This window comes from Trematomus bernacchii, unplaced genomic scaffold (assembly GCF_902827165.1).
Source record: "Trematomus bernacchii unplaced genomic scaffold, fTreBer1.1, whole genome shotgun sequence".
NCBI lineage: Eukaryota > Metazoa > Chordata > Actinopteri > Perciformes > Nototheniidae > Trematomus > Trematomus bernacchii.
Genome location: NW_022987593.1, coordinates 11,933,912 through 11,948,320, shown reverse-complemented (window position 1 = coordinate 11,948,320; position 14,409 = coordinate 11,933,912). Strand labels below are relative to the sequence as shown.

General features: G+C 39.6%; 1 protein-coding gene across 3 annotated transcripts in view; it reads right to left on the bottom strand.

Annotated features, from left to right (window-relative positions):
• LOC117481709 overlaps positions 1-11,445 on the bottom strand; it is a 41,698-nt gene extending 30,253 nt beyond the window's left edge. For all 3 annotated transcript variants that reach the window (XM_034129545.1, XM_034129547.1, XM_034129546.1), the window contains exons 1-18: positions 11,201-11,445; positions 10,536-10,610; positions 10,105-10,343; positions 9,001-9,082; positions 8,730-8,873; positions 7,601-7,803; positions 6,913-7,010; positions 6,473-6,591; positions 6,078-6,254; positions 5,907-5,938; positions 5,544-5,641; positions 4,343-4,365; positions 4,191-4,212; positions 4,068-4,095; positions 3,903-3,981; positions 1,885-2,031; positions 1,475-1,686; positions 84-184 (exon numbers count right to left, since the gene is read on the bottom strand). In XM_034129545.1, the coding sequence (XP_033985436.1) occupies positions 84-184; positions 1,475-1,686; positions 1,885-2,031; positions 3,903-3,981; positions 4,068-4,095; positions 4,191-4,212; positions 4,343-4,365; positions 5,544-5,641; positions 5,907-5,938; positions 6,078-6,254; positions 6,473-6,591; positions 6,913-7,010; positions 7,601-7,803; positions 8,730-8,873; positions 9,001-9,082; positions 10,105-10,343; positions 10,536-10,592 (1,861 nt within the window). In that variant the 5' untranslated portion in view covers positions 10,593-10,610; positions 11,201-11,445. The remainder of the gene's footprint in view (positions 1-83; positions 185-1,474; positions 1,687-1,884; positions 2,032-3,902; positions 3,982-4,067; positions 4,096-4,190; positions 4,213-4,342; positions 4,366-5,543; positions 5,642-5,906; positions 5,939-6,077; positions 6,255-6,472; positions 6,592-6,912; positions 7,011-7,600; positions 7,804-8,729; positions 8,874-9,000; positions 9,083-10,104; positions 10,344-10,535; positions 10,611-11,200) is intronic.
• Positions 11,446-14,409: the final 2,964 nt, after the last annotated feature.

The window sequence follows — 14,409 nt, the reverse complement described above, 5'->3', positions numbered from 1 at the left end:
GAGGAGGGAAACACACACGTGTAAAGGCTAAAATACGTTTTGAAAAATAGTTATTGTAGCTGCTCAGATCATGCATCATGTACCTGAGTGTGGGTGTGACAGGAAGCGCAGGATGAAGTCCTTGAGCACCACATGTTGTTGGTGTGAGGTCATGTTGTCAAAATGGTGGATAAATACCTGCAGTCTTAGAATAGAATCAACGAAAGAATTAGAAACATTTTTATCTTTTCAAGGTTTTTTTCATGTATTTCTTGTAACACACTTTTTGGATGCATGAAAAACATAAACAAGACATTCTCGTCAATACCAATGTTGCAAAAATACATAGAATTAAGACTTAAAGGTGGGGTAGGTAAGTTTGAGAAACCGGCTCGAGATCGCTAGAATTTGAAAATACACAACCGGAGAAAATCTGCCACTTCCTTACAGAGCCCCTCCTCCAACACACACGAACGCGCACATGACCAATGAGGGCACGAGATAAGTTTGTGCACAGATGGAAGGCTGACAGGCAGGTAGGCCATCCAGTTATTTTAGCCGGGCCGGCTAAAATGATTGGTCATGCTTTTTACAGTACTACGGCTTCCACAGATGACATTTTTTATGGATTTTTTGTCAAAGCACTTAAGATATTCATTGCTATCGGGATGTTAAGAGCATTCCATGGAATATAACAAAAAGTGTATCTCGAGCCGGTTTCTCAAACTTACCTACCCCACCTTTAAAGAGACACCAGAGGCCATGCCGTTACCTAAATACCCAAATCAAATGGGCTGTATGGAGGCCATGAATATCTTAAGGCAAGACTTTTGAAACCCATAATATGTCATTTTCTGGTGTCTCTTAATCAAAACAATAACAAAAGATGAAGTTTGGTGGTGTTGTGAAGCAGCGTGGGATCATGGGAGTCTTCCCAACCATCACTGAGTAAAGTCAGTACAGGCAGTCTCTCCCTTTAGAGAGCATCACTCAGGTGTTTTCTTAAAAAAAAGTCTCCTTCATGCCAAAACAAACAGACCAGGTGATTAAAACAGCTTGTTTCTCTGATAACGTAAGATCCAGATGCTCCAGAGGATTTAACGCAGAGCTAAATTATCCGCAGAGGTCTACTCTTCTCCAAAACAAATGGACACGGTGATTGAAAACGGTGGAATCACTAAATATGGCCATGCCGTTACCGAAACACCTAAATCAAATGGGCTGTATGGAGGCCATGTATATCTTGATCCAAGACTTTTGAAACCCATAATATTTCATTTTTTGGTGTCTCTCAATCAAAACAATAACAAGAGATGACGTTTGGTGGTGTTGTGAAACAGCGTGGGATCATGGGAGATACAACCATCAATGAGTATAGTCAGTACAGGCAGTCTCTCCCACTATCGGCAGAGGTCTACTCTTCTCCAAAACAAACGGACATGGTGATTGAAACCGGTAAAATCACTACATATGGCATGTATGTCAAATCACTTACATTTGCTGGTATGAGTGACAGCTGAGGTTCCTGTTGGTCAGACAGTGCAGGAATCTGCCGGATGTAAATGGCAGAAACGCGCTCAGACGTTGAGAAAACCACTTCCTAATGACGCTGCTGTTCATCAGCTCCTCGTCCGTCAGCAGAGACACTCGCATCTCTCCGAGCACGTCCAACACCTCCGAGGCCGACGGACCAACCATGACCATTGGCTGTAGGAGAAATACACTTATTGCATCATTATATATTGAGGAGCCTTCGTCCAGCAATTCAATCTTTTTCAAATTGATGAGCTCTTTTTTTGACATTTGAATTATTCACTTCAAAGGAAAATTTCATGAGGCCCGATGAGACTTTAAAATAAAACTTCAATTTAAAAAAAACTTGGTGTGTATGTAAAAAATACTGACCATGCCGGCCAACATGTCCAGAGCCGGGTCCAGGACAGAGGAGAGTTTCGTCAGCAGCATCTTCCACAAAACAATGGAGTGCGAGCTGTTTCCGGGCAGATTACATTTCAGCAGAGACACCAGATGAGTGGCGCTGAAGTCCTCCAGCTGTGTAAGAAAAAAAGAAAAATATAAATACCATTGTATTGATATATTCAACAGGTTATTTTCTTAAACAAAAACATCCAAGGACTTAATTCCATTCCACCTTTTGAAGCAATTCTACAGCATACATGTGGTTATTTTATATACTTTTTCTGTGTTATACTGTACGTTATGTTAAACTATCACTACATTTGCTTTATATGTCACACTGTAATATACTATATGATAAACTATTCTGACTGTTATTTTGGGTATTATCATAGTACTCTACTTATACTTTAGCTAATTCAAGAGTTTGACTACAACTGTGATTAAGGGCACTGTTTTTATACTGCTTGTATTGTAATTTGCTCTTTTTATAGTCTGTAGAGATACATAAGTAAATGTGTAAATGAATGTACAAATACACATTTTAAGAATATGCTATACACATTAGCATAGGTAACAGTTACATTCCAACTAAAAGGCTGTTTAAATGTTCCACATACTCTCTACAACTATTTGTAGGCAGACTATCTAAGTAAAGTCCAGAATGTCAACTTCACCATTGACAGCAATACTCTATCCCCCCCCCCCCCCCCTCACATCCGCAACCTCGGAGTCATCTTCGACAGTCAGCTCAAATGCAATCCCCACATCAATCACATCACCAGGACCGCCTTTTTCCACCTCAAAAACATTGCCCGTCTCCGCCCGTCACTCTCCTCCTCTGCTGCTGAAACCCTGATTCATGCATTCATCACATCACGACTCGACTACTGCAATAGCATCCTCTACGCCGGCATACCATCCCACCTCCTCAATAAACTCCAACATATCCAGAGCTCTGCTGCCCGCCTCCTCACCCACACCCGCTCCCGAGACCAGATCACTCCCGTCCTCCAGAACCTCCACTGGCTCCCCGTCCGTCAAAGAATCGACTTCAAAGTCCTCCTCATTACTTACAAAGCCCTCAACAACCAGCCCCCCCCCCCCTACCTCACAGACCTGCTGCACCACCACACCCCTTCCCCCTACCTCACAGACCTGCTACACCACCACACCCCTTCCCCCTACCTCACAGACCTGCTGCACCACCACACCCCTTCCCGCTGCCTCACAGACCTGCTGCACCACCACACCCCTTCCCCCTACCTCACAGACCTGCTGCACCACCACACCCCTTCCCCCTACCTCACAGACCTGCTACACCACCACACCCCTTCCCCCTACCTCACAGACCTGCTACACCACCACACCCCTTCCCCCTACCTCACAGACCTGCTACACCACCACACCCCTTCCCCCTACCTCACAGACCTGCTGCACCACCACACCCCTTCCCGCTGCCTCCGCTCATCAGAAGCCAACCTCCTATCCATCCCCACCCGCATCAATCACCGGACCTGGGGGGGACAGAGCCTTCTCCGTCGCTGCCCCCTCCCTCTGGAACTCACTCCCACAACCCATCAGAGACTGCACTGACCTCACCACCTTCAAAAAAACTTACAAAAACTCACCTCTTCAATCTGGCTTTTAATGTGTGATTGTGTTTGTATTGCTTGATTTTAATTTAATTTTAACTATATATATGTGTTAGTTGTTCTTTTCTTTTCACTATATCTGTAAAGCGTCATTGAGCACCTGTAAAAGCGCTAACAAAATTAATCTATTATTATTATTATTAATAAAGTAATACCGTTTAATTTCTAACCTTTTTCCATGTACCTGTACTTATTTATTTCCTTGTGTTTCTGCAACAATTCTATTTCCAAATTGCATTTAAAAGAAGCCTGATCTTGTCTTGTAATTGATCCAAACAAGGCAGCATGATGCATAAAAAACCCTCTCAGAAATCAACCTTTGCATTTCCACTCTGACTTTAAAATGGTCACCTGTGCACATGCATACGTCTCCAGGGTGAAATTGCAGGACACATCTTCAGATGAGTTCAAGTGAGAGTGCAGGGCAGAGCTGTGAAAACACAAAAAGGTAAATACATGTCAGATTGAAAGACTTATTGTAATTTTGGATTAAAATAATGACAGCTTCCTTCCTACCTGTCAACTCCTTTGCAGACGTGCGTACCTGTCAAACAGAAGAAATATAACAATTTATCTGTAAACGCACTCACAGTAATGTAATAAGTGATACAATAAGACTTTAAAGTGAAGAGCTCTTACTGTTGTACTTGATATCTGGGCACTGTAAAAGAAAGATTTAAGGAATGAATGACTTTGAAAGAATATTATAAAACAAACCGTCTAAAACAATGAATTCATGAGCAACAAAATTCAGATAGAAAACATATTGAGCAAATATAAAGAAATCTCACCGTTAAGTTCTGTGGCACACACTCTGTGAAAAACAAAAGATACAAAATATTCAGTGTCTAAATGTAATACACATTGTAAGAGCCATTTAGGCACATTATATTATGGTAATGAATGATGGTTTGGTTAGCCAATTGAATATTATTTTAATTTAATGAGCTGAATAACTATGAATTATTATTATTATACTGTTTTTCAAATCAAATCAAATCAAGTTTTATTTATATAGCACATTTTTAAACGATTTTCGGTGGAGCCAAAGTGCTGTATATATAATAAAATACCCTACAGTAAAGACACTTTACAGCAAATACAACAGCACAGTTTGTTCAGAATATCAGTATGAGAAAAACGACACCCTCTGTCCTTTAGACCCTCACATTTTTTGTAACGTTTTATCTTGCTTATGGACGACTCTAGTTTTATTATTATTTATAGAAAGCAGATTGTAGGAGCGTGCTCAGGTATAAATGACGCTGCCAGCGTGACACAGCAGGAAGTCTAGAGAGGAAGTTGGAAAAAGTTTTTGACCGCACACATCCGTACGACTGGGATTCGTTTGTTTATATGTTGAAATACCGTGCAAAGGTTCCACGTCGGCATTGGGCCGCCAGCTGATCCATTGAACCTCCTAATAAAGCACTTGAATGGAACGAGCAAGGTGTTTGGATTTCTTGAACGTACGCGAGTCAATACTCGAATTCGCCTCCTAGACTAAGTGGCCTTTGAACATTCCTTTTTTGGACAATTGGCCACTACATTAAGTCAAAAACGTCCGACAGCGACGTGAGGATTACGAGCGTGTAGGAACCTACTATCGCTTGAATTGTCGGATTTGGATCTGATCGTGGCGACTGGAGCCGCGGCAGAAGCAAAGGACCATTTGGATTATTCTCTACCGTGTGGACATGAACTGCAGGCTGTCCCGCTACTCAGTCGATACAGTATATACAAATACAGTCTTATGTTAATCCTGTAGGTTTTTTGTATGTGTGTGAGAAAGATAAGATAAGATAGGAATGTATTCATCCCAAAGGAAATTGTTGTGCCAGAGTTACAAAAATACAATAAACACATCAGCACAATAATAATAAAACTGTACACTAACAGTTCAGTAAAAAGAGCAATTCAATAACTACAGGAAGCATAGATGGCCACATAATTAATGTAAATATTAACAGTATTTAGTAGAAAGGGACTGACCTTCTGGCGCCACGTTAATCAGCTGATCGATGTAAGACCAGATGAATGGTTCTACATCTCGTGGCAGATCTGGTATGGCTCCGTACAATCTCTCAAAACTGACATTGAAAAGAAACATGAAACATGAAATAAGAAAGCATTCACACCAAGTACGGCTGCAAAATCCTCTAAAATATATTCTCTATTCTTAATCTGCTTTACTGGGAAGACATTTTTACAAATAGCCCATTTAAATATGTGCACTACTTCACAACAAAGTAGTGCTAATGTAAAACATTGCTGATTAATATTCATTTTGTATTTGCACTCTTTGCACTTCAGCTGCTGCACAAAAAGTTATAATAAGTTTCTGAAGGTACTTACATTTGTCTGTAGACATCACAGGGTGGATTGACCTGACAAAGACACATTTTACAGTTATTTATTTGGGGATTTTAGCCTTAGCCAAACCTATATAACACACTAGAGGAAAGGGAAAACCCCCTTAATGTAATAAGGCCTCTTTGAAGAAACACATAATTCTAAAGCTGTTACCTTGTTGATGAGATAAAGCAGTTCGTGCAGGACCTCAGGAAGTCTCGTGTCTTCGGGGGACTCAAACAGGAAGTCAAACACTCGGTCGATAACAACGTCTTTCTCAGGTGGAGTAGGAAGAGGCAACAGCAGCATCCCCACTATTTGTTTTGGAGACAAGAGGGGAAGAACCTCCAGCTGGACAGGAGACAAAGAGAAGAAACGTATAATTAATAATCAAACAAACTGTATTTTTGACAGGGAAAAAACATGAAACTGAGGAGGGACTCATAGCAGTATCACAACATAGACAATCCATATGACAAAAATAACGATACGAAGAGATGGATCCAGGAGAAAAGTACTGGCTCTAAAGTGATTTTAAGACGGAGCGTTGTCAGGGTTTTGTGACTTACTCCAGAGAAGTACGGGTTGAGTTTGTAGAAGTCAGTGATGGAGGGGAATCTTGAATAAACACCAAAGTTCTTTATCAGCCATTCTGCACTGCTATTGGTCGAGGAGACACACTGGGGATCTGCAAAACATTCAGTATATTGATTAAACTTCAAAGTACATGTTGCATTGTGTACATTTAGATCTTTCTACCTCACTTTACTTTAGATGAGATATCTAAATACTTCCTCCACTGCAGCAGAGACATGATACCTCTTAAAGTGAGCTGGAGTCTGCATTAAGCTTACAATTTGGCTTTCTATTATTTGCCAACATGTCGTGATTTTGTATCGATTTATTTGCAATGAAAAATGATTCAGTCTGGTGATTATTTCTTCAGCGTTTCTGTTGTCCTTCTAAGACATTTTAAAATCTGCCAAACATCTACTTAGAGTTAACTTACCAGAGGTGTTGTGATGCATCAGGAAGGGAAAGATGAAGTGCTCATAGATGTCAGGATTAGGATACATATCAGTCTCGTGTTTGCTGAATTCTGCCACACTGCACATATAGGAAGAAATGACATTAAGTACACCAAAAATCAGGGGTGTCCAAACTTCGGCTCGCGGACCATTTTGAATCGGCCCTCAGCAAATAGAAAAATTATAATAAACTTCTGCTTATATTGTACTTCTTAAATATATATGCTCAAATATTTTACACAGTATTCATGTGCCCAGTTTTCAAATGAATTCAGTCAATTAAAGTTGAAAACATGTTCTAACAAATCTAAGTTGATAAGAAAAAAGCCCAATAACTTACTTGCATAACCTTGAAATATACCCTTCATATTTCCTCTTATTATCAGCAATCTGAAGCTTCTGATTTAAGGAATGAGCTGCTAACAAAATAAATGAAACCCCATGGAGAGCTGTGATGTAGGCAACTGAATTTTCAAGTATCAAGAATAATTAACCTACATTGGATTGATTTTGCTAATTTATAACTGAACTTATGAGGCAATAAACCTCTAGTGAGTGGCCCGGCCCTTCGTATATTTTGCTGTATGTGGCCCTCTGTGAAATAAGTCTGGACATCCCTGCCATAAAGTGTGTGTATTGATGTGTGAAACAAGTCTGCAGTGAGCTCACATGGTCTGGTAGACGGGGCAGGAGAAGTTCTTGGTGCTGAGGCAGGACAGGAGGCCTGAGTGCACGTTGGGCAGCAGAGGAACCATCTTGATATTAAACCAGAGTTTGATGAAGGCCGGGTCCTCCAGGTTCTCTGGGGTCAGAGACGGAGACTCCACCTCGCTGAAGATCTGCTGGAAGTCCATCGCCAACTCTTTGAAGTTCTGCAGAAAAGAAAAGGGAAAAAGCACTGATTTTAATTTAAAGTTTTTACAAATAGCTTACAATACAGTTCTGTGACAGTTGAATGTTTCCCAGATGTTTCCCACATATTAGTAAATCACTGTAAATCAATGCAGGAATTGGGTACTTATAAAAAAGTATTTCTACACAGTTGTGTCACTACTTTTACATAAGGGAAAGACCACTGGCCCCATATAACAAATTACACATTTGCCTCTGTACATAACACTCTCTGTCCTTAAATCTTTGCAGGATTAAGGAAAAACTCCCTTAAAGAAACCCCAGAATTATTTAACTTAAAATCCTTACTATAAACTTGAAATGACTATCAAACGTGGGTTTAGAAACACAATTTGTGGTATTCTGGATATCAGCGGTTCCCAACCTGTGGGCCTTGCGTTGCAAGTGGGCCGCCAAATAATTTGCAAAACATTATGATTTGTGTGGAAACATTTTCATTAATAAGATTCTTTTTTTATTTGAACCTCTTTCCCTTTCTCTTTCTCGATCCTCCTTAGCAACGGTCATTACAGTCCTTGACAGTGGTCTGTACTACTGGATTAACAACGTGTCACATGTTCTTAATTGACCAATCAGAACTTTATTTAGCCTCCATGTTGTTTATGGTTGAATGTGGGCCGCGAAACAATTTTTAGATTCTTAAGTGGGCCCTGAGTTGAAAAAGGTTGGGAACTGCTGCTGTATATGAAACAAAGGTAACATGCATATATATATATATATAATACATCGAATGGATTCTGCATGTATTATACAAACACTATCCATTAACATGCGTTCATTTAGCAAATGCTTTAAAGGTTGTCAACGTCAGTTACGTCTGTAAACATTGAGTTTAAACCGGCTCATCTGTTTGCATTAGAGTGTATTTTTAGGTGAATGTACTCACCACTGTAGTTAACTCTTTGATCAGCATGTTCAGACGTTCGGTCAGCTCTATGATCAGCCTCATGATCTCCTCCTCCGACAGCGTCAGATTACTGCGAGCCGCACAGTGCAACACTTTGGCCACATTTTCCACCGCATCAGTCAGCTGGTAGGAGGAAAGGAATATGGGATAGGAAGCTCTTTAGGAAGACTTTTCAAGAAGAAGCAACAGGTAAATGTGAGGATGAATACAAATGCTACACGTTCAACTAAAGATGAAATTGATTCCTCACCCCGCAAGGTCCCTCATCGAGCCTGATGCTGCAGACATCCTGGATCTCAGAGGTTTCATTGTACATACCATTGTCCAGATGGCTGCACACAAACAAGACACAAAAGTACATTTAAAAACATTATTTTACACTATTTTACAACACAGAAACATAACAAATGACCGGAGATGGATTGAGTTAACTGGTGTTGATTTTTGACGACTGGTGACAGAGAAACTTCCGATAAAGCTAACAAACCCACAACCCTGACACGTTTTCTTTTTATAAAGAGACTAACATGTTGGCAAGCAATTTACTTTTTCGCACATTTGAAAGATATGAATCAATATACGCATTCATTTGGAGTGACTGAACATATCTAATTTCAATATTAACCCTGCTCTTTGCTCTTTTTTGGTCACCACCAGCGACTAAATTCTCCACTTTCTACAATAGCACTCAGAGTCTTCATAATTGAGACTAAATGAATTGCTGGCTATACATTTGACCTTTTTTATAAAAGGTTGGTAACTGGATGTTGATTTTATAGTAGTTAAATCCTTTTAATTAAATTAAACTTTCATTTCCGATAGCCAAAGTTGAATGCAACCACTTCAGGTGTTTGCAATGCATATTTTGTATATGCGTATAGTCAAATATGATGGTATTAGTTAATTATAAACAGTAAAACTGAAACAATGAGATTGAAGAGGCTAATAAAAAGGTTCAGAGATAGCTACAGCTGCATTGCATGGTAGTAATTGCTGGAACTGAGCCATCATTAAGATGATAGGAGCTTTAAATTGTATTGGATTAATATAATGCTTTTATTTCATACTAAGATGTTAAAGGTCCCATGTCATGCTTTTCAGGTTATTACCCGTCCCCTTGTGTGTTATGTAGCTTTTTATGCATGTGAACGGTCTGCAGAATCACAAACCCTCAAAGTACACCCTGTAGCGAGTAAAACTCTAACACAGAAAAGACCTGTCTATGCTGCCCCAGAACGCCTCGTTGGAGATTTCTCTTTTTCCAGTGACGTAACGTAACGGCTGAGCCGCTACGTTACGTCCGCGTAGCCGTTACGTTTGGACCAATTTCTTCTAAAATGTTAGCTTGACTTACAACACTTGGTGGAAAGCCAGTGTGATTTTTTCTGGCAGCTCGGTCAAGTCTTCGGGCAGGAACCTTTGTAACACCGGCATCACGACATACTGGAACCAATCCTCCACATTTGTCACGTCAAAATCTGGCATCTCGGGAACCATGGATGTATTTTTTGGCCGATACATGTCTGCCAGCTCGGCCAGAGTCCAGTTGAGCATGAACTGGGTGAGAGTCGTGCTCCTTATTTCTGATTCCCTCTGGAGAAACACCAGCAGGTCAGGAGTTATTTTAACGATAAGGTGTACAGTGTGTGTGTGTGTGTGTGTGTGTGTGTGTGTGTGTGTGTGTGTGTGTGTGTGTGTGTGTGTGTGTGTGTGTGTGTGTGTGTGTGTGTGTGTGTGTGTGTGTGTGTGTGTGTGTGTGTGTGTGTGTGTGTGTGTGCGTTGTACCTCTTGTGTGAAGGACACAAAATCATGAACGAAGCTCCCAATGGGTTTGAAAGCCATCTTGAAGCCATTTACAACCTGTGAGTTCAACAAAAGAAGAGATATTTTGACATCTTAACTGTTGTTGTTGTCCCCTCATAAGCCTACTGTATTCTTTGATTAAATAAATTACGATTTCTTTAGGCCATTTGCGGCACAATGATGTAACACCGACATATAGTATCATGATGAAAAGTTTTGCAAAAGGAGAAGAAATTAGCTTTAACTTGGAGTCCTGTTTATTTAAATCCAATAAAAATACTGTACATTTTACGACTGCACAATTATACGGTAATATAAAAATGGTTGACATGTTTGGAAACGTATACATTTCCCTTTTTTTCAAAGAAATAATAATAAACCAAAGACTGAGTAAAGTGCAATATCAATATTTAATACAAGCAATACAATTAATTTAACCATTTATCCTGCCTACTATTATATTTTTGTTTAATTTTCTATTATTTTGTACTTTTTACTTCACTGATGCCTAATTGTTTTTCTACAAAAGTCCCGCCTGGAGGACAAATCATTATTTTCTTATTTTATCTAGTCATCATTTTAAATTCAGACACTAAGTAATTTAATTTAAAAAACCTGACGTTATGCATCCCAGTTCATCACAGTACCTGTCCTATGCTGTCGTATTGGTACGGCGGTTGGTACGGGTTGTGTGTGGGGTTTGGAGAATAGTTCGGGTATCCGGGGGTCGTCCAGTTGTTGCCCCATCCAGGGCTTTGGGTGGGGGGGGGGGTTAGGTTTAGGGTCTCCTGTCATCATACTGTGGAAGACCAGGCTTAGGGTGGCATTGTCTAAACTTGAGACCTCTGGCCTCAGCAGCAGCTCAGCTTTCTGCACTGGAGACAGCAGGTGAAGAACCTCCAACTGAGGGGGAAAAGGATAAGATGTGGAGGGAGAAGTGTGAGAAATGTAATCGTACACCGTGTCTTTTTAACTGAATAAAAACTGTCCACCATGTGAGGGTGACTTGGGATGTAAATCTTAGAAATCTTTAAGGCGAACTTAAGTAAACTCACTCCACTGAAGACCATGTTGAGTGATGAAAAGTCCTTAATTCTGGCCATGGCTTTGAACGCACCAAAATTCTTCATCAGCCACTCCTCACTGCTTTCGTCGTGGCTCACACACCCTGAGCAGAGAATACACGTGTCAATAAATATATATATCTCAAATCAAGAATCTAAAAATCATTGTGTCGGTTAAAGTTGTGTATATATTATGCTATGTACATGCTACTATGAACTTAATTATTTAATAAATGAATCTATCAATGAGGTTTTGGTCACATTTGTTTGATGGAAACGTTGAAGTTAGCGTGTAAAATTAAACCCTTGGGGTAAGACCTCACCTCAAAATATTATTTAGTAAGATATTGCAGTAAACCTACTCATAAAGAATGTGCCTTATATAGTATATAGCTACATATAACATAAAGTCCCTATATATAGCCATAACATTATTAATTGTAGCTTCACCAGCTAGTTAGCACTATTAGCTAGCTAGCTTGTAAGCTAACAATCATTAGCATTGCTTTAGCAAACTTTCTGAAGGAAACAACTGAAATAAAACCTTTAGTCTGAAGAAAAGTCTTAAAATAAACTTTAATCTGCTAGCTAATCTAGGTAAAGATTTGGGATTTTAGTTCATTTCAGTTGGGAGCCTATTTTTGTGCTAGCCTATTAGATAAAAAATGGCTACTCCTAACACTGTGATTATTTGTAAATGTTATTTTAAGTTTCACTCATTTCCAACCACGTTTTAAGTTTACAGTACATTCAATGTGTTCCCTAAGGAAGCATCTTCCCTTATCTTCCCCTACTATCGGAGTATTTTGTAGTAACAGTCTAAATGAACATATAAAAGTTTTACCGGCCACTCTGTCTCCAGACAGAAAGGGGTACATGAAGAATTGGTAGATCCACTTCTGTCGGACTGGATTCATCTCAGAATAATAGTAGCTGAGCTCCCTCACCCTGCAAGAAGAGACGATATAGTGAGATACATTTTTGTAAAAAAGGAAACAGAAAAACACAGGTACAGTATAGACAGAAAATGAGACATACATAGTCTGGTAGGTGGAGCAGCTGAAGTTCTTGGTGCTGAGGCAGGTCAGGAAGTGTTTGCTGATAGACTTCAGCAGAGGTTTTATCTTCACTTCTATCCACATCTGGACCAGGGCCTCGTTCTGGAGAGGATCTGCTTCAGGGTTTAATGCCAGCTCTCCCTGCAGGCTGAGGAGTGGCACTCCCCTCAAACTGGACTTCTGTGGATGTGGTAGGGGTGTAAAAAAACAAAAGGTGAGATGAGGAAGTAAAGGAAAGAAAGTAGTTGTTATGCAGGTCAGGGGAGTCAAATCGTACAGATAACCCAGGGAGCCCATGCAAAAGTCAACAGATAATACATAAATATATGGATAATTAAGGAAGCTAATGGCTAATGAGTTATATTATGATACGTTCAAGCTCTAGGTAATCATATAGGCCTATGTTGTTGTTTTTTAGGCGAGAAACTTTAATAAATGCCATTTCTTTAGAAGGAGATGTCAGCTTAAGATGTTTTGTAGCAATATCCAATAGATACAAGAAACAATTATGAACCAAATTAACTACCAAGAATCCAAGAATATTATTTTTGATTAAAAAAAAAAAACAACAAATACAAAAAGTATGTTCTTATAATTCCATACAAGTAACCCCTATGGATGAGAACAAATGAAAGTATACTATTATAATATCTGACAATTACCACTAAGTTTTGACTGTTAAAATAAGTTTTCAGGAAGTTGGTAAAAAAACGTGAACCTTTTGTCCCCTTGTCTAATAGAAACTCTAACTGTAAGCCTGATATGAGTCATGAGTTTCCTTGAACAGCTAATAATAAAAGTGCAAAATCACGTGAGACATAACACATCAGTTACACATAACTCATCGCTAATCTTTCACGGCCTGTATGTTTCTTCATAGCAGAAGAGAATAAAAGACATTACAACACCAACTGGTTAGGTGGGACGGCATTCCTTCTATTGCACGCCTACATTCCTGCAGACGTGTTGTTCTTTTCTTTTTTACCATGAAGGTGTACACGTCCATCGTCGCTTCAAGCATTCCCTTCAGCCGTCGCATGTGGTCTCTCCCAGTTTCTTTGGGGGGTAATCCAACACATTGCAGGAAGTGAGAGGTCGAGTCTGGCATCTTGGGAAGAAGAGAAAAAGGAAAACTTGAGTGACAAGGAAATAGAATAATATGAACCATGCTGAAAAAAGCTTCTGAGGAGGCAATTAGAGAACAGTTCATAAGTCCTGAGCTATCATAATCAGTTCATATCATTAAATATGACACATAATCAGTGTTGTGGAAGCTAATCTACACTTTAAATACACCTTGTCAATGTATATGTGATATGAAATTACAATAAAATATAGTCACATTCCAGGTCAAACATAACAAAGACAAAGATGTGTCTATCGTAAAGAACAAATGGTAGATAACAATTATACTTCTTTCCTTTGTGGCCTAGACATTCCTCTACCAGGAAGCAACTGAAAAATGTAGTTAAACAACTGGTTCAATTGCATATAGTAGCTCACTTCTCCCCAGCACTGCATGTACTATTTAAGGTTTTGTAACAGGGTTTCCCATGAACTCAGAGCTGACTGTGCTCCAGACGATGTTCCAGATCATTGTTATAAAATCCCTGAAGCGTTGTGTGTCAAACCAATCATGCTGTGTGTGTCAGATGTACCTAAAGTATGTTGCTAAATATGCACTAGGAACGTTTTTGGAAATGTTAAAGTGCCCTCTGATACGCATTCAAAATC